This window comes from Primulina huaijiensis, chromosome 11 (genome assembly GCF_012295235.1).
Source record: "Primulina huaijiensis isolate GDHJ02 chromosome 11, ASM1229523v2, whole genome shotgun sequence".
Taxonomy (NCBI): domain Eukaryota; kingdom Viridiplantae; phylum Streptophyta; class Magnoliopsida; order Lamiales; family Gesneriaceae; genus Primulina; species Primulina huaijiensis.
In genome coordinates, this window is record NC_133316.1 from 25,327,132 (window position 1) to 25,350,202 (window position 23,071).

The following is a 23,071-nucleotide window of genomic DNA, read 5'->3' on the forward strand; positions in this document are numbered from 1 at the left end:
TATTTCCATTACACTGAAAGATGTATAACTACTCTAAAATTAACTCATATCAACATTAATGACTTAAAATTTTCAAGACTGATCACCACCAACAACAGTTGAATGCTTTTTCCATCTTTTATTTTACGTTGTCTATGACTCATAGGAAGCATAAAATTATTATGTAAATACATTAGCAACCAGCATTTTCAGTCATTTATTTTTCTGACTGTTAAACGGCTGAGGCTGTCTTTCATTCAATTCCGCATGATCAACTCTGACATGGTTTTGTGAACTATTTTTCTTTTTGTCATTTTCCAAATTATTCTTCTCACTTGCACCTCATCCTCCATCTCTTTTGTACTTTTTCATCTTTACTTGTTCTTATAATTCTTTTTTCAGTTTTGGAGTATTCTGATTATTCATTTTTATATTTTGACAAAAAAATTTATTAATTACTCTTATCAAAACTTTCTCGCCCAAAATCTTATGTTTACAAAAAAATTTTGGTGAAACATATGAGCTTGAATGTGTGAGATAGCTCTATAGTTTTAAATAAGTATTAGAAAACAAATTAGATATCGTTTTTTGTCGACTTTTTAAATCAATTTTCAATTCAACCATATTTTCATTTAATTAAATATTAATTTTCTATCATAATTATTATTTATATGAATATTTTCAAAAATATATAATGACAAACTAGCAAAGTATGAATAAATAAAAATTTTAACCAAATAAAAATATCTAATTTATTTTATATATCTATCAATTTAAAATTATTTACATATTAATTAATATTATCTAAATATACATAATTTTAAAGATAAGGGGTAAAATAGGTATCTTAGTTCAATATAAGATTGTCTCTGATTCTATGCATATCAATGAACTCATCAACAAAAAATCATATAGAGTGCATGTATCAATAAATTTTGCTCGTTTTAAATTTATAATGTGTATTTATTTACACATTGATTGATTTCTGTATACAATAGCTTGTGCTCCGGACAGACTAAAAAGTACGTTAAAAAAGAGTAGTGGTCAGTGGCAGAGCAGCTTCAATCCTTAAATCAATGTCGCCGTTGTCATGATTGAGATGCCTGTTTTTTCGATTCCGGGAATTGGGACTCTTTTGGATTCTTTTCCATAATTGACCATCCGGGTTTCTCCCGTTTTGAGATTGCTTCATTGATTAAAACAAAAACAAAACAAAATTGGATTCACGGGATCTGTTTCAGAAAAAAGGTCAGATTTTTCCTTCAATTTTGGATAATTATAACAGCCGTGAGTACATCCACGCACCTCTCTTTTTTTGGCAAATATGGCATGCATCAATCTTCTGGTTCTTTGCGAACTAGTGGATTTGAAGATTTCATTTTTTCACTGAGAGAGAGGCTGGGTCTTATTGGGGTTGCATAAAGTGTCAGTTTTTTTTTTTTTTTTATCCCTTTGGCTTCAAGGCTGGGTCTCATTCATGTCCGTGCTTTCTGGTTTTAAGAGATATAGGATCTAGATCTGAGCTAAATGTCGATTTTATCACGGTAAAGAATTATTGGGTTCTTTTCTTTACCGTTCTTATCCTGTTCTTTAATTATTTTTTAAAAAAGTTTTCTTTGGTATCATCGATATCGATCCGTATGTGAAGTATTGCTGGTTGAATTAGTTGAAATTGGCCACTACTTCTTCTGCCTGTCAGGATAGGGAATAGTGTGCTCAATTCTTAATAGTTTCCGCAGATTTAAGTGTTTGAAATTAATGGGATCTGAATGAATGCCGGGTCTAAAATAGACAAGAGCCTCAGACTTATATTAAATTGATTTGATTTCTTAAACTTGAAGACTGAAACTCAAATGGACTTATCCCACCGCACGCACTTGAGATCATTTGGACTGCATTGGAATTCCCTGGCCTGCAAATGCGTGTTCTTGGTTGTCATTGTTTTGGTTTTTAGAGCAGTTTGTCTTCATAGTTTCTCAGGCTTTGGCAGCAGTGAGGACAATTTCTTTGCCGTCAAAAGTAGGCCATTGACGTCGAATTCAGTTTCTCTCACGGGAAAATCCAAGTTTTTAGAGGTTCCTCAAATCATATGGGGCTTGAATAACCAAAAAATTGCATTAGCAAGAGCTTGTTTGACCGCAAGAATGCTGAATCGAACACTTTTAATGCCTAGCTTGAGTGCCTCACTTTTTTATAAAGAGGTGGATCTGCTGAAACCCGTTTCATTTGATAAGATCTTCCAGTTTGAGAAGTTCAACTCTCTCTGCAAGGGGTTTGTTCAATTGAGTCGGTACTCACAACTCGTTAACAGAACTGACCTTCTTGAGCTCCGGAAGGGAAGTGGAAGGAGATGGACCGCTGACGATGATCTACATCAGCTGAGACGTTTCAGTCAGCATCCATTTGATGAATACGAAATAATTCGAATAGTAGGTAAGAACCCTTTTCTGTGGCATGATCATTGGCCAGTCAAAGACTATGCAAAGGTATTTGAGTGCTTAGTTCTGGGGGAAGATATATCCAGAGAAGCTGACAAGGTTGTTTCCAAAATTAGGGAGATCGGATTAAAAGTAAACAAAGACGTTGGTTCACCACGAACTAATGGACTCGATTCAATGTTGCAGCCAGTTCCGTATGCAGCAGTTCACATGAGAATTGAAAAGGACTGGATGATTCACTGCAAAAAGCTGGAGCAGAGATTAAATATCAGTGAAATTTGTAGCAGTAAGGATCAGATTATCCAAAGAGTTGGAAACATCGAGGGTCTGAAAACTCCAATAATTATTTACCTTGCAGTAGCGGATGATCTTCTTGAAGATGACTCGATAATGGCTGGTTGGAAGGCAGGATTACTTCCCTTCGAGAAGAAAAAGTTGGGTGTTCTCGATTTATACAAGAAGCACCCATATCTGATTCAATCAGCAATTGACTATGAAGTCTGCTTGAGATCTGACGTGTTCGTTGGAAACAGCTTTTCAACTTTCTCTAGCCTTGTAGTTCTTGATAGAACTCAAAAAATGATCAATATGGGTGTAAAACGACCATGTGGAATGATTGTCAGATGGCCATCTTATGCCTACAATTTAGAAGGTGAATCGAAAAGCCCTCGTCCATGGGCAACGAATATGTCCAAGTCAAGCCTTCAAGCAATTAGTTATGGTTCAAATCATATTTCTTGCTCATGATTTTTGAACATGGTCATATTCTCGAGGTTTCACACGGTTGACTGCAGCTAGCCCTTTTGGAGGACACATTGGTATGGCTTCATTATCTTTTTAGAAAACTTGAGGTATACATAATGAAACAACATGCAAGGCATACTTTTCTTTGAAAATCTTGGACTTTAGGAGTTGAGAGATGAACACCAGTTTCCGTGAGACAAATATTTTCTTCTGTTCCCTTCCGTGGTTTACTCGCAAGTATCTAAGATCTTGTGTATATGTTATGTGGAAACAAATCGATCCCCTTGGTGCACAGTAGTGCTTGAAATGGCCCTATTCTGCAAATTTCTGTTTGAGTAGTTGGATGCATATTTCTACTTGAAAATACTGCTCAGTTATTTTTGTTGGTTCCTTGTTAAATTAAAATACTTCTAATTAATTATCCTGGATGGCGAACTTGTCCTTTGCGCATGCAGATAGTGTATAGTAAACGATTGCGTTGTCCACTGGATGATTGAACAAAAGGCAAAACATATATAATATGTATCAGCTGGATGCATTGGCTTGGGATCAAATCAATATACATGCTAGCTGGTAATGTTAATACACACATCACATGAATACACCATACTGTTGCTACAAATGTCATCGATATTTACCTAATGTCTTAAACAATGACTCATTTGATGATCAAGTCCAAATATATTTATATTTGTTTAATAATTACAAATAACAGTTTTCTTTCATAACAAAAGCATTTATTGCACAGGATAAATTAAACTTAATAGTACAAAATAAATTTATATAACTAGTGGTATGATTATTTGATAAAATATATAGTGGTATTATCTTAAAGAATCATTTATAGAGATTTCAATACTTAGTTAAATATTAATGAATTATTACTACAACCTATATTATTTGTCACGGCCCAGCCACCGTTGATATTATCTGTTAAGGTTCATAGCACTTAACTGCCCAACATTTCTTTCATGGGTTTGCCCAAGGGCTTCACGTTGACATTGACGGTAGTTATATGACCCAAATATAAAGTAGCTCATATATACCCTCGTATAGCATACCTTTACAATCTTTAATAATCACTCGCAAGTTTATTTAGAAATAATAATTAGCAATTGATATTTGTGATGCAGTAGTCAGTTGTTGTACAGGAGTATTACAAGGAATGAATGGTGATATTTTCATGGAATTGATTTAAAAATATTGTATATTTGAACATCATGAATGAAAAATTAATTAAAGAAAACTTGAAACAACTTTTCATCCTAATGGTGTCGCATGATGGTTCTTTCATGTCCTTTAATACAAGAGACTCTTCAAATGGTTAAAGACATGTCCCTACAAATTAATATCATTAAATAGAGCATCAAGGCTCATTTGAAACAACTTTTGCATCAGATATTTTCTGAAACATATTTGTATAATCATATTATCTTCTCCTTCATTCTTTCTTCTATACAAAAGAAAGTGTATGACATTTCTGGGTTATTGTTATTGAAAATTATTGTGTTGTATTTGTAAGAAGAGTTAGTATTTTTGAAGATGATTGCTATAAATTGAAGTATCAAGTTTGATGAGAAATTGTTCAACACTTGTCTCAACACGACCGTCGTAGATTCATTTTCATCTTTGAATTTCAAGGTATCAACTACAACAACATGAAGAAGAACTTTGTGTATTATAAAATCTCAAAGATAGCTTCAACATCAACGAAAACAAACTGTTCTAATCACACAAAGAGAAAAACCAAAGAAATTCAGTGGTGCAGATTTTAAAGGAGGCAACAAAAAATGTTGTTCACCTAATCACAATGAGTTTGGCAAGATTTTTAAAGGAGGATCATCCCACCATCACAAAGAAAGAGGTCGACCCACTTGATGCATGAAATCAAAGTAACTTTCTTTGCAAAAGCTAGCTATATTCTGAATGAACTTGATAATGCACTTTACAATGTGTACTGTTAAGTCAAAATCACGAATGAACTATGAGAAATGCTTGAAAAGAAGTGTAAGTCAAAAGATGTTGACCTTAAAAAAATTCATTGTTGGACGCATCTTGGAGATGGTAGGCTCCAAATTTGTGGTGAATGAAATGCAAGAAACACAAATACTTTTGCACGAAATTAATGCAGAGAAATTGAGTCTAAGCGAATCTTTTCAAATTACTGTTTTGATTGAGAAACTCCCTCATGTGTGGAAGGATTTCAAGAATTACTTGAAGCATAAGAAGAAGGAAATTAGGAGAATGAGAATCTGATTGTACGACTAAAGATCGAGTAAGATAACCGTAAAACTGAGGACAAGACAAGCGAAAGACTGAAGGAAGCCAAAGAAAGGGAAGAAGCAAGCGAACATAGTTCAAGAAATATCGATATCATTTGACTATTCTGAGCTTGATTCATCTACAATTGTTTTTTAATCAAATTTGGTGGACAACCCAAACAAACGATGGGTTGATACGGGTGCTACCCAAGAAATATGTTTCGATAAAGAGATGTTCTTTACATACACTCTAATTTCCAATTAAATGCCCAACATTTCTTTCATGAGTTTGCCTACGGGCTTCACGGTGACATTAATGGTAGTTATTTGAGCCAAAGCATACCTCTACAATCATTAATAATCATTTTTATATATTTTGTGTAATTTCTAATAAATAATTAGCAATTGATATTTGTGATGCAGTCGTTAGTTATTTTGTACAGGATTATTAGAAGGAATGAGCCGTGATATTTTCATGGAATTGATTTAAAATAACAGACATTGAAAAATTTACAGTTATAAATATATATTTCATTGTTGATTATAATATAATGTATCATAAAGAGACATTTTACGGATGCTCAATTTAGACGACTCTCATTTGTGGTTTAGTTATTTTATTCACACGATTCATTTTATTCTTGGCAGCATGGACAAGTTATTTATGGGAATCAACATTATTAATAATTAACTGATCTAATATCACTACAAGAATAAATATTTATGGTGACATTCATAAATGTCATCATATTCAATATTTAGTGACATTTAAGTTTTAGTGACACCTCCAACAAATGTCTTATATTTCAATGTCGTCTTAAACTTCCTGGCATTTTAAATTAATTGAAGTTGTGTGTTCAAAAAAAAAAAAAAAATTTACTTGAGCTGCCAACGTGTAGTAGTTTGTGTTTGAAAGGAATGGAAATGTGATTGTGGTCCGTGGCCCAACAAAAACAAAATTTCTTTGGAAAATAGTATGTGATGGTTAGAAATTAGATTACAAAATATATTTAAAATGACAAATTATCATTGTATTTAATTTGAAAAATTATTTCAAATATATATTTAGGATATTTATGTCATTTTGAATGCACTTTATAATCCAATACATAACTCTTACTGTACATATAGGATGATCCAATTTCTTCTGCGTCATTTATTGATTAGATATTATGATTCATTTGACATGAAAAAACTTACACAATAATTGACATAAACAATAAAAACTTAGGAATTTAATGCCAGGTTGTAAGAAAAGTGGGCTATATATAAATGTTGAGTTACCCCTCATATTCTTTCCCTAACGATCGAAAGTAAACAAATCGACATCTTATGATCGATACAAGAACTATTTCATCAAATCAAACCATTCTAAAATCGGTGGGTTTTAAATTCTTAAGCATAAATGACGGTCAAAATAAACAATATATATTTGTTAAATTTTATTGGGATTTGTTAAGTTAAATTAAATATACATGATCTTTTGACATTCACACAAGAGGCAACTAAAATTAAACCTTTGGTCATACCACAAAAACTCATGTGAGACTGTCTCGCATGTCAATTTTGTGAGATAAATATTATATTTGAGTCACACATGTAAAAATATTACTTTTTATGTCAAAAGTATTACTTTTTATTGTAAATATGAGTAAAATTGGCTCGTCTAACGAATAAAGATTCACGAGACCCTCTCACAAGAGACCTAATCTTAGTATAAAGTAACGGGCACAACTAGCTGATTATATTCTTAAGAATATTATTATTTTACAGCAGTTGTATGTATACACATGATAAAATTGATCGAGACGGAGTTCATGATTTATTCTTAGGGGGCGTTTGGTTCATGTGATAAGGTGGGTTTATTTTTTTTAACCCACTTTATCCCTCGTTTGGTACGCGTGATTATTTAACCAAGTCAATCCCTCCTATGAATGATAATGTTATATTAGGTAGGTTAAAATAATACCTCCTCACCCCCTAGGATTATTTATCCCACCCTTAATCCATCATATTTTTTCAATTTTACCCTTCTCCTAAATTCAACCTCACCACCACTTCCTTCCACCGACCGTCCACCGGCAACCGCCGGCCGCCGTCCACCATCTCCGCCGACCACCGCCGCCGCTTCCGGCCGACCACCGCCAGCCGCCGCCGACCTCCGGCCGATCCCGTCGTCGCCAACCACCGCAGCCGTCTCCGGCCGCCGCCGCCGCCGGAATGGAAGAAGAAAAAAAAGAAGAAAAGGCAATTTTGTCATTTCATCAAAAAATTCAAAATTATCCCACATTTAAAAATCATACCAAACATAATATAATTTTACATTATATATTACATTTCTATCACAATCATTTCTTTTATCATTTACATACTAATCATTAGTTTATTTTATCCTACAAACCAAACTTAGCCTTATAATATATATTATAAGATAAGACACCCGGCCCCTAGCTAGCTAATTAAGCATGAATTTGGCAAACAAATCACAATCATTGAACAAGCAAAGCAGGAAACAAATCACACTCGTTGAACATTATTATGGTAATAATTATTGTTTGATTTCACGCCCATTTAGCCATGAGGGACATCCCGCCGGCACCCAACATGACGGCGGCGTAAGACTTGATCTGCAGTTTGATGCTGCCTTGCAGCTTGGCTCCCATAAAATCTGCTGCCAACAAATCAACGAGAGCCATATAAATCAAGAGGCCAGAAGACGAAGCATTGAGTAAGCCCACAGTTATCAGGGAACGAGGGCTGTTCTCTTTGTAAGTGCTGGATAATCCCATCCCCAGTGCTATCCCGAATGGAGTGGTCACCGCGAAGAAAAATGCCATCGCAGTCTTCTTTACGAAGCTGTATTCCGCCTGGAGAATGCAACCGCCGAGACCCATTCCTTCGAACATTTGATGGAAGCAGAGTGCAGCTACCAGCCCTTTGATTGTGCAGGCGTTGTTCGACGCGCCAAGAGACAGTCCTATCACTATGGAATGAACGATGATTCCCAGCTCTAAAACCTGTACGTACCATTAATTGTCCATGCATCTTAATCTGGTGTCAATCTTTGATACGTATATATACAAACTTCTACGAAAGGGCGAGACTAACCATGGCAATTACTCTATATCGTAGAAGTTGTGAGCCCTCAGCATCGACCAATTTGCCTCCGTGGTGATGGCCATGAAAATGGCCGTGATCAGGTTCCGCCACAGCCATCTCCTGGTCTCTTGACTCGGCCGGCAGCACCACTCCAGATTTATTCTTCTGACTATATACACTGGTGGCCAAGGAATCGATCATAAGCGTGAGGATGGCGGAGAGCATGGCCACAAATCCAGTGAAAGGAAACTTATGCCATGGATTATCCTTCAAACAGGTGGATGACAACATGTCGAATGAATCAGGAAGAACGTGCATGAACCCAGTGGCCAGAATGATTCCAGCGGCAAAAGCCTTGACGATCACGAAAAGGCTGCGATCAGGCTGGAGCGCGGGGATGGAGCGCGTGCAGAGTGGCAAGCACACGCCGATCATGCTTGTTACTAGAATGGACACGATGGCGATGATTTTGAGAGGCAATGCTTTTTTCTTGTCGATGCATCCAGCATCATCTTCTGCTCCGCATTCCTGCACAACCGAGAGAACCTGCACAGAAAAGTTGGAAACCAGGAGGAACAAGACCAAAAGAATTGATGCTTTAGAAGTCATTTTGCTTTGTGTATGGACACATCTGTGTCGTTTGAGTTTAGAATTTATAGTAGCTATTAAGTAATTAATTTTGGTGACATAATGGACGCGAGCTGCGTGTAAAAGGCATGAAATGGCACTGGAAAATTGACCAAGTCCAGTACTCCTACATTGTATTACGCCCATTAATGGCGACATGTGGATATCGTGTGTTCCTTGCAATTGCATTTACGGAAGGAGCGTGTGTTAAATCAGATGTGGCAACAATTACTTCCAAAATTAAGTGCTATATAAACAAATAATATAAAATATAACCAAGCTATTCCAGGGACATGGGAAATCGAGTGAATTTGGATTTCGCTCAATGTAAAGTCATCAAGGAATAATAGATTTGGTTTCAAATTTGAAGTTTTAATTTTTCATCCAAACAAATCAAATAATTTGAAATCATATTAATCCGAACACAATACTACATAATTTCGCCAAATTTGTCAGGAAAAGATTTTTTTTGTTCTCAACTTATAAAGATTTGGAAATATAAATGAAAGCAATTTGCGCAGTCGAAGTTGACAATAACATACATATGCTGCCAATATAATGGTCATAATGGCATATAATATTATATGTTATGGGGTCGGTCGGGTATATTATATATATGGATCATACTATAAGCTAGCTAGCTAGCTAACTCAATGAAATCATTGACTCACACTCACATTTAACTAATGATTGGCATTGAAAATCATATCTATCTTAGATTTAAAGAGAAAGCCATTATTCGTGCCTTGCTACGTATAAACTAAGTCTACGGGGCTGGTGCGTCGTTATCATTTATCTACAATTGACTTTTGAGCTTTGAATGTTTACATTGATGGAGACATGTATAGTAGACTTCTCAAATATATTTTAAAAATTCATTTATTCATTCATTTTAATTAATAAAATAAATAAATATTGGTTTGTGTTAAAATGTTGACTTTTGGATAATCAAAATGTGAAGTTAAAACAAAGAAAGAGATGTATTTTGATAATTCTAAAAATTACGCCAAGACGCCATTTTGTCTTTATTATGGCTCCACGAAGGGTGTTATTATTATTGTTGTTGATGTTGATGTTGATGTTTGATAGATGGTGGCTCACAAGTTGGCATGCAACCTGAATATATCAAGAGATTGACTATCGGTGGTTAGTGGCCATAACCAAGAAGGAGTTTGATGGAATCTTGGGTTATATATTCTGTTGGATAGCATGGATCAGCGTGTGGTAATTGGGCGACTGAAAATTCAAGTCTCAATACTTAAAAGTGGACTCGGGGAAGTCAAGGATCATCAGAAACATTTTTTTCGTCACAATCACTTGATAGTCTTGATTGTAATTAATCATTTATGTGATCGATATGTACTTGTAATTCTATGTTGGATTAATCAATAAAGAAGTTGTTGCTTTCTTCTCGTGGATGTAGGTCGGAACTGTTGTATAATATAACACACATATCTACACAATGATATGATATTGTCCACTTTAGGTATAAAACCTCGGGAATTTATTTTTGGACTTTACCCAAAAGACCTCATATTCATGAATATATCATTCCATCTTATTAACTCATGATCTTCCTCATAAATTTTTGATGTGAGACTTTGGTTGAATTCTCAAAATCTTCCTCTCAAACGAAAGACCACCATTATTTTCATGGTCATGGCCTTCCCTCAATCTCATCCGTCCATCACCGAGGTAACTTATATCCATTGCGTTAGGAGCACGTGACTCACGTCACGGATTTACTGGGAGCACTACCCTTTATTTGTTTAAGTCTCCGATGATTCCACCCATATGACATGATCTCGAAAATGGTTATGATACCATTTGTTGTAAAATAAAACACACATATCATCACAATTGTATGATATTGTTAACTTTGGACATAAAACCTCATAGATTTTTTTTTGAATTTTATACAAAAGGCCTCATACCAATAGATATATCATTCCATTTCATAAACAAATTAATTTTCTCATGTATTTCTAATTTGAAACTTTGATTGAATTCTCAACAAGAACTTTGGTCGAACCACGTAATTCCATTACATTCTTAATTATGCACAAATTGCTTATTGATTTTTGTGTTAGTCTAAAAATTGGCGTCGTCCATGGGAATCGGGGTCACGACTGCTGGAGATCAAGAAAATGAGTTCTATGAAATTTGACATTGAGAAGTTCTCAGGAAGCAACGATTCTTTGGAGAATCAAGATGAAAGCCATATCAATCCAACAAGAGCTGGTATAACTAATAAATGAGGAAGATATGATACCAGCGATTAGAATGAGAAGGTACAAATTCTTGCAAGAGCACAAAGTGCCATTATATTATGACCAAGTGATAAACCACTCAGATAAGTCTCAAAATAAACTTTTGTAGCAGCCATGCGGAACAAGCTTGAAAATCTATATACGGCTAAATCTTTTGCAAATCTCCAGTACATGAAGCAACATGATACTCACGGAAAATTTTAGGGTCCGCTTCCTGCAAGTGTCACTAGTCCAGACGCAGGTTCGAAATTACCCTGAGCCCGAAATCACGAATAAGATCGTTAGAAGGGGGCCGAGAGGGTGTCCCGGCGTAGCCCTTCCGACGCTCAAGTCAGAGACTGATGATATATGTTGGGAGCAGCTAAGGGTGCTGCTGAAAACAATATAGCGAATGCCAAATCATACGCTCAAACCTGATATTTATAAGAGAATACTTGGGCTGCTCATGGGCCCTAGAGTTGGGCCGGGAGTTTGGGCCTGATCTTGATGGGTTCATCCCTGGGGCTGCTCATGGGCCCTACGCTCAAGCCTGGTATTTATAGGAGAATACCTGGGCTGCTCATGGGCCCTAGAGATGGGCCGAGAGTTTGGGTCTGATCTTGATGGGTTCATCCCTGGGATATCACCAGTCTCCCCCTCCCGAGTTGAACTGAATCGTAGGTTCAAAGTTCGATTAATTGTGTTGTCCTTAGTTTATCGGCGATGAGGGCATACCGTGCCAGAAAAATTAATTTCGTTTGTCATTAACGAACGATGTTACCACTGCGAAAATTACGGGGATCGACTGCCCGAACAGGGCAGGGTGGCTAAGCTCTTCAGAAACCATCACTTGCAAGGGAGAGGCCGTGCATTTTTCCTGCCGTTCGTCAATCTCCAAAGATCTGAGCTCCCCTATAAATAGCAGTCGTCTCCTCCTTTCAATTTCACTTCTCCCCTACATAATTTTCTCTTCAATGTCATTTAACAGCTCTCCCCAGCCCACGCCTCATCTGCGCGTTAACCCCAACACAGCTTCATCATCCTCTCGCTGTCACCGTCGTACATACCCTAGCCATCGCATCACTCGAGCCGCCGCCCGAGCTAGCCCAGCCACGCGCACACTCTGCCACCAGCTCGCTCGGCACACAAGCGACCAGTGCTCGCCCAGCCGCGCGCACACCCCTGCCTCGAGCTCGCCCCGCGCTTGCCCAGCCGCACGCACGCCCTGCCCTGAGCTAGCCCCGAGCCGCAACGCACGCCCTGCCCCGAGCTCGCCCCGAGCCACACGCTGGCCTTGCCCCGAGCTCGCCCCGAGCCGCACGCTCGCCCAGCCGCCCGCACGCCCTGCCCCGAGCTCGCCTGCCACGCTCGCCCTGACCCGAGCTCGCCTCGAGCCGCACGCTCGCCCTGCCCCGAGCTCGCCTGAGGGCCCCGGAATCCACGCTCGCCCGGCGCGCCCTCGTCCTGCACGAGCGTGTATCACACTTGTGCTTGTCACCGGTTCATCCTTGCGGCTTTTTAAGTATTCTTCCACGTCTCCTCCGGGTCAGTTCTCTCTTTTTCCTGTTTGATTATCCATAACACTTTTGTCTTCTTCCGATTTTGTATCTGATATTATTAACCCGCTAGGCCAAATAAAATCTCCAGCTCTACTTCTCTTCTGCTAGGCATACCTTAAGCAAGAAAATAAAAATTTCAATGCTCTCACCTATTAACTTCTATACTAGGCGATGTCGTAGTAGAAAAATCAAAATTCAACACCCCCACCGTCTAACTCCTCTGCTAGGTGATACCTTAAGCAGGAAAATTTAATTTTTCACGCTACTCCTCTACTAGGCGATGCCTTAGTAGGAAAATAAAATTTTTCTCCTTCACTCTGCTCCTCTACTATGCGATGCCTTAGTAGGAAAGTTTAATTTTTCTCCTGTCCTCTGCTCATCTACTAGGCGACGCCTTAGTAGGAAAATAAAATTTCTCCACTCTCACCCTCTAACTCCTCTGCTAGGCGACGTCATAGCAGGAAAATAAGATTTTTCTCCTCCCCGCCTCTGCTCCTCTGCTAGGCCGTGCCTTAGCAGGAAAATAAAATTTTTCTCCTCCCCACCTATGCTCCTCTGCTAGGCAATGCCATAGCAGTAAAATAAACTTTTTGTAATGCCCGAGATTTAATTACTGTAATCAGAAGTGGATTAATTAACAGTATTGAGGTTGTAGGAGTTCGAGTGGGGTAGCCGGGCGTCGGTACAATACAAGCCAAGAAGTTGGACAGAACCTGTGGCGCCCGAGCGGTAGAAAAGGACCGCCCGAGCGCTAGTGCACCACCAGCTTTGTTTTTGACAGAACGTTTGGCGCCCGAGCGGTAGTTTTTGACCGCCCGAGCGCCAGTGGATAACAAGTGAGCACTCGGGCAGAACGTTCCGCGCCCGAGCGGTAACTTATGACCGCCCGAGCGCCGCCTGAGAAACAAGAAGAATGTGCCACGTTGCTTGGACATGCATTTGACATATATAAGTTCTTTCTTCTTCAGAAAGTTGAAGGAAGGAAACGAGAAACTTGCCAGAAATCCTTACGCCTTTTATTTTAGGAATTTGAAGTTTGTGCAAGATCCGCCCGTTAGAATTTCAATCCGACTGCGGTACCGTGTTTCTATCGACGAGAGCTTCAACTAGACGTAAGTTTTATTGAATTTTGATATGGTTTGAAATTATGATATTGTCAGAATTGAATAAAATTCATATATGATGTTCTTGACATGTTAGACATCATAGAATCGAAGTCAGATTAAGAAACAGATTGATTANGAAAGGTATAAGTCAATGTGGTATTGGGAGATCGACACAAGTAGGATATACTTGTGTTTCCCTAAATCACATACTAATTGTTATTATCTGCATTGATTTGATTTGATATGCTTGTTCTATTGATGTATAGAGAGCATGTGTTAGACGAATATTAGATGAGTGATCTTGTGACAGAAGTACCTGATAGTGGTGGGATCGCCACGGGCACATTGCACGATGTCACAAGATAGTGTATTGGCGATAGTGCCACAGTCTGTGACGGATAGGTCAAGACACTGGATGTTTGGTTATATCGACGTGGATAGAATCGGAGTTTCTTCTATTACTGTTGGTCGATATAGGAATACCAACTTCTGGAATCCGGGATCCCTAGACTAGGATTGAGTCTAGTCTGAATTGTAAAGTTACGAGCATTGTCGACAGTCTGATATCGATTATGTTTCAGATTTTGATACATATTGCTGTTATTTGTTACATGCTTTATATTTGTTTATATAATTGCATGTTTCGTTGATTTATACTGTGATTATATTCTAACCGGAATTATCCGGATGTTGTCGTGTTTGTATGTGTGCATGACAACAGGTGGGACAGGTTCAGGGTCGAGGAGATGAAGAGAGAGATCGTGATTAGAGTGGAGACCACGGACTTGATCTGAAATAGGGTTGAACACTTGATATTTAGTAGTTGAACCTTAGTTTGTAAATGATTGTATATAGTACAAGACTTGTACTTTACTTATATACTGATATGTATAATAGAGTGATTCCATTACGTTCCGCATTTGATATTATATGTAAAACAAAAAAACAAATTGTAGACCCTGTTTATTATAATTGATTAATTAGTTCCAATGACGATTAATAACATGATTGGCGTCCGGGTCCCCACACTTTTTCTCCTTTCTAACTCTACTCCTTTGCTAGGCGACGCCATAGCAGGAAAATAAACTTTTTCTCCTCCCCAACTCTGCTCCTCTGCTAGGCGATGCCTTAGCAGGAAAATAAAAATTTTTTTTCCTCCCTAACTCTGCTCCTCTGCTAGGCTACGCCATAGCAGGAAAATAAAATTTTTCTATTCCCCAACTCTGCTCCTCTGCTAAGCGATGCCTTAGCAGGAAAATAAAATTTTCTCACTTTCATAATACACCAACATTCAAGAACTGAAAAGAAGAACTTGATTTTATTGAATTCTAACTAATTATATGGGAAAATGTAAAGATGAAATACATAAACGATAAAATCCAGAATCATACTCCCTAAGATGGTAAGCATTCCAGGGTCTCTTGAAGGCTATGTCACTCCAGAAACCATGGAAAATGTGTGTCTACTTATAAATTCTCTTTATGGACTTAAACAAAGTACAATACAATGGTATAAAAGATTTGATCAGTTCATGTTGAGTTTCAACTTCACAAGGTGTAGCTATGAAAATTGCGTGTACATCTACAAATAAGAAAATAAGATTAAAACTTATCTTCTCTTGTATGTAGATGATATGCTAGTTTCTTGTGCAAGTAAAACTATTATTGAAGCTGTTGACCAAATATTGAGTTCAGAGTTTAATATGAAGCAACTAGGAGAAGCCAAACAGATCCTAGGTATAGAAATCATAAGGAACAGAGAGTATAACAAACTTTTCTTTTGTCAAAACACATATATTTGCAAAGTACCCCGAAGGTTCAACATGTATGAGTCCAAACCTGTTATAATATCTCTGGCTCAACACCGTAAACTATTTGGAGAAAAATCTCTAGCAACTAAAGATGAAAAAGAAAGCATGCTTCACATTCCATATGTTAGTGGAGTTGGAAGTGTTATGTATGGAATGGTTTGTAGTAGGCCTGATTTATCTTATAGCATGAGTGTGGCATCAAGGTATTTGAAAAATCCAGGTGAAGCACAGTGGATTGCCCTAAAGGAGATGTTCAAGTACTTGAATAGATCTGCAAATGTTGGATTGTTGTTTAAGAAACATAAAAACTTGGAGAATTCTATAGTTGGGTGTGTGGATTCTAACATGTAAACCACATAATCAGAATTCATATCACTTTCTGAAAAGGTGAAAGAAGCATTTTGGCTGAAAGGAATGTTCTCTTAATTAGCATTCTTCAAAAGAAAGTTGTGGTGTATTGTGACAATCAAAGTGCAATACATCTATCTAAAAACCATGTGTATCATGAAATATCCAAATATATAGATGTAAGGTTACACTTCGTAAAGGATGTTATATCCAAATGGGAAGTGCATGTGGAGAAGATTGATACTATGGACAAGTCAACTAATATAATGATCAAATCACTGCAACAAAACAAGTTTGTTCATTGCATGAACTTGGTAAAGGCAGCAAGTTGGAATTGAGCTGGTAAGTGGAAGAGATCAAAAAACATTGGACTCAAAGTGGAGATTATTGGATAGATGATGGCTCACAAGTTGGCATGAAACCAGAATACATCAAGAGATTGAGTACAGGTGGTTAGTAGCCATAACCATGAGGGAGTTAGTTGGAATAGTGGGTTATATATTCCGTTGGATAGCATGGATCAGCGTGTGGTAACCAGAAAATTGGAAGATCAAGTGTCAATACTTAAAGGTGGACTTAGAGGCTTCAAAGATCATCATAAACATTTTCTTCATCACAATCACTTAACAGAGAGCCAAAAAGTGCACATAATACACAGAGAGAGTTGGAGAGATTGAGGGATAGTCTCAATTGTAATCCATCATGTGTGATCGGTTTGTGCTTGTAATTCTTTGTTGGATTGATCAATAAAGAGGTTTTTTTTCTCCCGTAGATGTAGGCCGGAACTTTGGCCGAACCGTGTAATTCCATTGCGTTCTTAATTCTGCACAGATTGCCTGAACCACATAATTCCATTGCGTTCTTAATTCTCCACAGATTGTTTACTGATTTTTATGTCAGTTTAACAATTACTATTAATATTATTACTATTTTGCTTCCATCCCTCCCTATTCAAATTGAAACTTCCATATTTTAGTGTTCAATCAAATTCAATAATATACACAATTATATTAATCCCACTAGCTACTAGCTAGTGTCAAAGCAGCTGCGCCAAAGGAATGAATGATAATAGTAAGACTTCAATTCCAAAAATCAAGGAAAATGAGTAATTGGATTATATAGACAAACAAGCTTTTACAAAGTGATTGATGCTTTCTTTTCCTCATTTCTACTTTGCTCAAATGCATAGAAACACAAATATCTCCTTCAGACTTGTTTCATAACGTTCCAAATACCGTTTCCCCTTTACCATTTTGATTTATTGGAGATTTGCATGAAAAGCTTGGGACAAACTGATGTTCTTCTTTACTAGCAGCCACCTCAGAACCACCTTCAATGCGAAACTCAACTTGCCTCATTGCTGGCATTAATAGCTTGCTAGAGTCAAATCGCTCAGTGCTTAGATCACACTACTCTTTAGATTCATCATTTGTGGTGGTGATCCATTCGAGCTGCAAACGTACTCCAAATCTAGAATAAGTATTCCTCTGCTCTTGCAATGCAACTAAAGCATCAGAAAAGGGTAACGCATACGACGAGATAAATATTAGTCCAAGGCTAATCAATCACAAATCTCATTATCTTGCACATGTATAATCAGTTCATAAAACAAACCTTGAAGTCCTTCTAGAGTCGTGATGAGATCAATTTCAAGGAGATCAAGAAGACGTCCTAAATCAACTCCGCTGGTCCAATTCTCTGGCGATTTCCCTACTTTCAATTTTAACCGACCTCGATTAGCTATCCCACTCCAAATGATTCAAACAAGCCGGAGTTTATCATTATTTTGACTCGTTAGCATGATGAAGCTTCCGTTGTCACCTTCCAGATCAAAGGTCTGTTGATTTTCCCCAACAAGAAGAAAATCAGTAAAGAAACAAATCCCCTTTTCATCATCGTACTCAAGAGCATACGCCATAATGGTCCCAGTGGTCAAGCCAGAGCTCCTTCCTGCTTTCATTACTTACCTACCGATGAGACTACCAATAGGAGCCTACAAGTCTATCACATGGGTGTGGTCACATTTTCCATGTTAAAGTCATCGGCAAAAGTGATAAAGGCGCCATCTGCTCGAACATCAGTCTCTACACGAGATCGTGTTAAGAATGTAATGGTCAGATTACAATGAGAAATCAACCAGCAAAATTATTGTGTTAGACAAGATCATCCAAAGATTAAAAAAGAGCTCCTAAGAGTACATAAGCTGAGAGAGACATATCAATATTTGAAGATCATGTAGCCAAAGTTATAGGCAGGTTTTCTCGAAAAGTTACTGTGCATCCATGTCATTCAGCAACATATTTGCTAATAATCCGACCCACCCACAATCCACTACACATTGTCAGAGACAAAAAATTAAAAGATGCCTTGTTTACCCATTCTCAGTTTAGATATTTGATGAACTCAAATTTTGTTGTTGACACTCTTATCTAAATTCCTCTAATAGAGCGCTGACAGAAACATATTTTCCTCTCACTATATTCAACATTTTGTGCCGTTCAATCATGAGCAACCATTGAACATCAGAAATTTTTTCAATAATAAACATGAACCTAGCGTATGTGCGTAAATAAGCCCAGGGTACACAGCCAAAATGAATAGATGAGATGTAAAAGTCAAAACACGTGATAGATACTAAAACCTAACAGATGGGAGGAACAAAAAATCTATAAAAATCATATCGATCTGCAATAAAAAAAATACATAAAACAAGCAATGTAGCTGCTTTTCCTCTTTCATTGTAATTATTTCTCTCTCTGGATAAAAAGTATATCCTACACAGTCAGCCTCCAGCTTAAATTTAATTTTACAATTAGTTGAGACTCATTCAGCTAATAAAATCAAAATAGCATCCAAGAATCAGAAATCGTTTCCATGAACTGGCAATGACATTTTACAACATGGGGCTGGATTACTTTACCTGGGTTGGTTCCAGCAAAAGTGCGATATCAGAGATCATCGGCAATGAATGATGTCGCCCTCTCCACAGCACCTAAGTACACCCTTGGTCCAAGGCTTGAGGGCAACAGATGAAACATTTTCTAGCTTGGATAATCCAGATCAACAGCCCCATGCCGATTAATGAGGAAACCAACCTGCCTATTTCCTGCCGGCTTTTAACAATAGCACCCAAGGTTCCATAAGTTTCTTGGCTTGCAACCTGAAAATGCATGGTGGGATTTAAATTAATAAACACTAGAAGGGTGGATGATGACAACCAAGAAATGATACAAACAAAGGAAATGTCATTTTATCTAGATGGCCAAGGAGAAATTTAGAGAATAAACCTGTATTTAACCAAGATACAAGTATATGACCTCCTCCATATTCAGTTGTCCCATACTTCAGATTATGGATCATGTGTTTATTGTAACTGAGAAGATTGAATTGAAAACTTGAAAGGTCATCTAGCTAACTGACACGACCTGGTCATGGATTTAGAATATCGTCTGTAGTTTTCTTATTATCTCCGGTCACAAAAAACCATATCTTAATTCTTAACTCAGAAGCATACAACTGAATACGAGCATCAATTTTAGAAATAAGTGATGATTGAATTGATTACCTGAGAACCAGATCCAATGCATGGATCAGTTCCACCAAAGCCATCAACAAGCTCGGTATAAAGTTGTTCCTTTGGGTTGTTGGAGGTGCTCCATAGAATGAAAATTCAACGACATCAACATCGCATCAAACACCCCTAGGTCCCTGCAAAATCAATACATCTGGTTGAAAACATCGATTTTAAGTCTTTACACGAAGATTTGTTGTTTGAATGGATGCTACACCACAAGAGCAGCAGAAAGACAGTGGGAAGGGTTGAGCCACTGCTTATGAACTTTCTGGTTACAAAGACAAGTATAGCTGGTATCATATGTCAACAAACCCTTCTTGATATGAAAACCAATTGTTGTGCCAAGACTGAAGCGTCGTACAAGTTTGCCATGAAATGCCCACGATAGTCATCAGTTCGAGCAAGGTACTGGCCTGCAACCCTGTTGGCCATTAACCACGAGTTTCAGGCAAAATCTCTTTCTGAAGATTTTCAAAGAAAAGCAATCTAACTTCAGAAATATCTGTTAACCGGGTGGAATTAGGCCATAAAAATTAAGTAGAACTGCTCTCAGATAGCTGACCACCTGACACAAAGGCTTGTAATGGGGCTAGACTTGATTCAGGCAGATTCATATTATTGCAGAAATTCTTTTCCAGATCCAAGGGTGATCCCTCTGATTGTGCTGAACCAGAGTTATGGGCCTTTAAAACCATTCATGCCGTACCTATCCAAGAGTTGGTTTTTCTAAATGCAGTAGACAGATGTTGTAATGCCCGAATTTTAAAAAATAATAATAATAATAAATTTTACTGTTCACGGTACTGTTCATGGGTACTGTTTAAGCGCTGCGGCGCTAGAGCTGCGGCAATTTTGGAGTCGCGGCGCCAGAAAGTGGCGCTGAGGTGCTAAAAACACGAAAAATCAATATCTAAGTCAATTTTCACCTCCTCCAATCATTTTTCTCCTCCCTCACACAAACCCACATGCATTTCCTCTCCATTTTCAAACTTCTTTCTAATTTTATGGGAGATATGCTCAAGAAAATTATGAAATGAAGTTAGATTTGTGATCCTCTCGTAACGGGCTTCACGAGGATGTAAGTATTTCTCATTTTTGTTCAAGTTTGGAAATTGGTTGAAGTTTAGAATTTATATTTGAGTTGATATTTGAGATATTAAGATATTTAAGATGTTGTATTTGAGTTGGTTTGAATTTAAAAGGGATATGAGAATGGTTTCTTGTTTATGTGCGAAGAACAATTTCCACACCTTTTGTATTTCGTGTTTATGGGACATTTGTGTTTGGATTTTGGAGTTATGGTCTTCATCAAACTTGTAGATAATCAAGTTAGCTTCGATTTGGTTCAAGAATAACTCAATTCCATGAAGAATTGAAAGAGATATGCTATATTTACTAAACCTGGTCTAGAATCCCGAGTTTGTGTCCATGGCTTATGTTTATTCGAATTCTGGTATTAATCGGTTAGGATTCCGAATTTGGTGTTCAAATAAAAGTTATAGAACATTGTCTTGTCTGCGAAATGATATAAAATGGGCTTGCTTCCATTGAGTATTGATGGAGTTATGCTCCAAATACTAAACTGTGACAGATTTGTACTGATGCAGAATTCGTGGGAATTATGTTGTATGTTTCATATTATGAACGACATAGTAAATAACTTTATTTGACAAACGTTTATGAAGAAGAATTATTGGGATTTGAGTTTTCTTGCATATCCAATTGGCGGATCTTGATTTGAAGCCGTATTGAATTAATTATGAATTTTGTACAGAAACTGCTCTGTTTTGATAAATGATCCGAGTTCTTGAGTTATAGTAGACTTCAGAGATTCAAGACTTCTCACCTATACATTTCGATCTTCGTTTGGTAATATTTGAAAGTTATGTTACGGTCGGTAACATAGGAGGTAAAAGTATCATTATATTTTAAATTGAAAATTCTATGGCTCGATGAATTACTTGTGATTTGATGATGATTGTGGCCTTGAGATGAGTTTATTATAATATCGAAATGATGATATTGATTTGCATCATTACATTTCATATTGAGCCACTTGTTGATTCAGATTTGATATGGCGGAGGTCGCCTTGATTTATTGATTTTTTGGACGTATGGGGCTATAGTTGAGTTGGCATAGTGAATGCGGAGGTCGCTGCTATGGCCTGAACACTCTCTATAGGCGCACCATAGTCCTGGGATTGTAGAACACAGCAACCCACCCCGAGCGGATGAGTCGGTGGATGTTGCTGGGGGATTCTCTTTCCTTGGGTACCCTATGACCAGATGATTCACTTGAGCTTGGGATTTATTGATAGCCCACAGCTTCTGATCATGCATTGCATTATATTGAATCTGTGGGGCCCTTAGCTCCTAATCGTTATTACAATGCAATTTGATTAGGGTTAATTAACCACAGCGGAAAACGGGTTTAAAATTTCTTTACAATGAGCCCAAAATATATTATTTGAATACTAAAAATAGTATTTCATCTCACAACATAAAACATGCCCACACATAATCAAAACAACTCATACAACAACAAATCATATCCTCAGGACATACCTCGGTATATGGATACATATACATATATACTGGGAAACAACCACTAAACCTCAAATCAGACTATGACTCCCTCCAGAAGCACCCTCTCCGGTCTCCTGATATCCTGGAGTACCTGTCATTGTCAACATACAAAGACAACAACAGCCCCATCTGGTGTGAGCAAAGCTCAGTCTGAAGCAACCACAATACATACCATAGAGATCTAAACAATGATATATGATATGCAATGCATGTATGTCGTGGAGGTATCAGGTCAAATGCCCATCCACTGAGCACATGTCAGAATCAAACGAATCGCTATCAAATCAATGCTCGAGCTGGCACACCGGCCTCAATCAGGGATAATCGTATGATAGCGTCGACAAAGCGCCATCAAATCCCAAATCTCAATCAAATCTGCGGGGCCACTAATGTCTATGCTTTAAGGGCCACATAATGCCAAACATAGCATCGTGTTCACAAACCCCATAATCAAATCAAATCATATCAGGGTATCCAAGGATCATAGCTCAACGTGCATGTCATGTATGCCAAATCAACTCAACACACAAGGCATATAGACATGTAATCTCAATCCAATCAATCAAACATATAACATATAATACAGATACCTGTCGTATGTTATCCGGTCGCAACATACCTCAATTCTTCGTTCCAGTTGATGTAGCTTGAAGATATCGGTATAATACGTTATCTACATCAATAACATACT

The 23,071-nt window shown here is 37.6% G+C and overlaps 2 protein-coding genes and 1 pseudogene across 3 annotated transcripts; 1 reads left to right on the forward strand and 2 right to left on the reverse strand.

Moving 5' to 3' along the window:
* Nucleotides 1-878: 878 nt before the first annotated feature.
* LOC140988279 (O-fucosyltransferase 23) lies at nucleotides 879-3,547 on the forward strand. Of its 2 annotated transcripts, none has more exons than XM_073457303.1 (2): nucleotides 879-1,005; nucleotides 1,039-3,547. In XM_073457303.1, the coding sequence occupies exon 2, from the start codon at nucleotides 1,833-1,835 to the stop codon at nucleotides 3,162-3,164; it is 1,332 nt and encodes a 443-aa protein (XP_073313404.1). In that variant the 5' UTR covers nucleotides 879-1,005; nucleotides 1,039-1,832; the 3' UTR covers nucleotides 3,165-3,547. The 2 variants fall into 2 exon arrangements, with proteins under 2 accessions (XP_073313404.1, XP_073313405.1); XM_073457304.1 differs by having other exon boundaries at nucleotides 957-1,227; nucleotides 1,960-3,547.
* Nucleotides 3,548-7,731: 4,184 nt separating this feature from the next.
* Nucleotides 7,732-9,184, reverse strand: LOC140988695 (probable zinc transporter 10). Its single transcript, XM_073457741.1, has 2 exons — nucleotides 8,531-9,184; nucleotides 7,732-8,439 (listed from the first exon to the last, which is right to left on the reverse strand). The coding sequence occupies exons 1-2, from the start codon at nucleotides 9,128-9,130 to the stop codon at nucleotides 7,984-7,986; spliced, it is 1,056 nt and encodes a 351-aa protein (XP_073313842.1). The 5' UTR covers nucleotides 9,131-9,184; the 3' UTR covers nucleotides 7,732-7,983.
* Nucleotides 9,185-17,312: 8,128 nt separating this feature from the next.
* Nucleotides 17,313-20,535, reverse strand: LOC140987160 (protein NARROW LEAF 1-like; annotated as a pseudogene).
* Nucleotides 20,536-23,071: the final 2,536 nt, after the last annotated feature.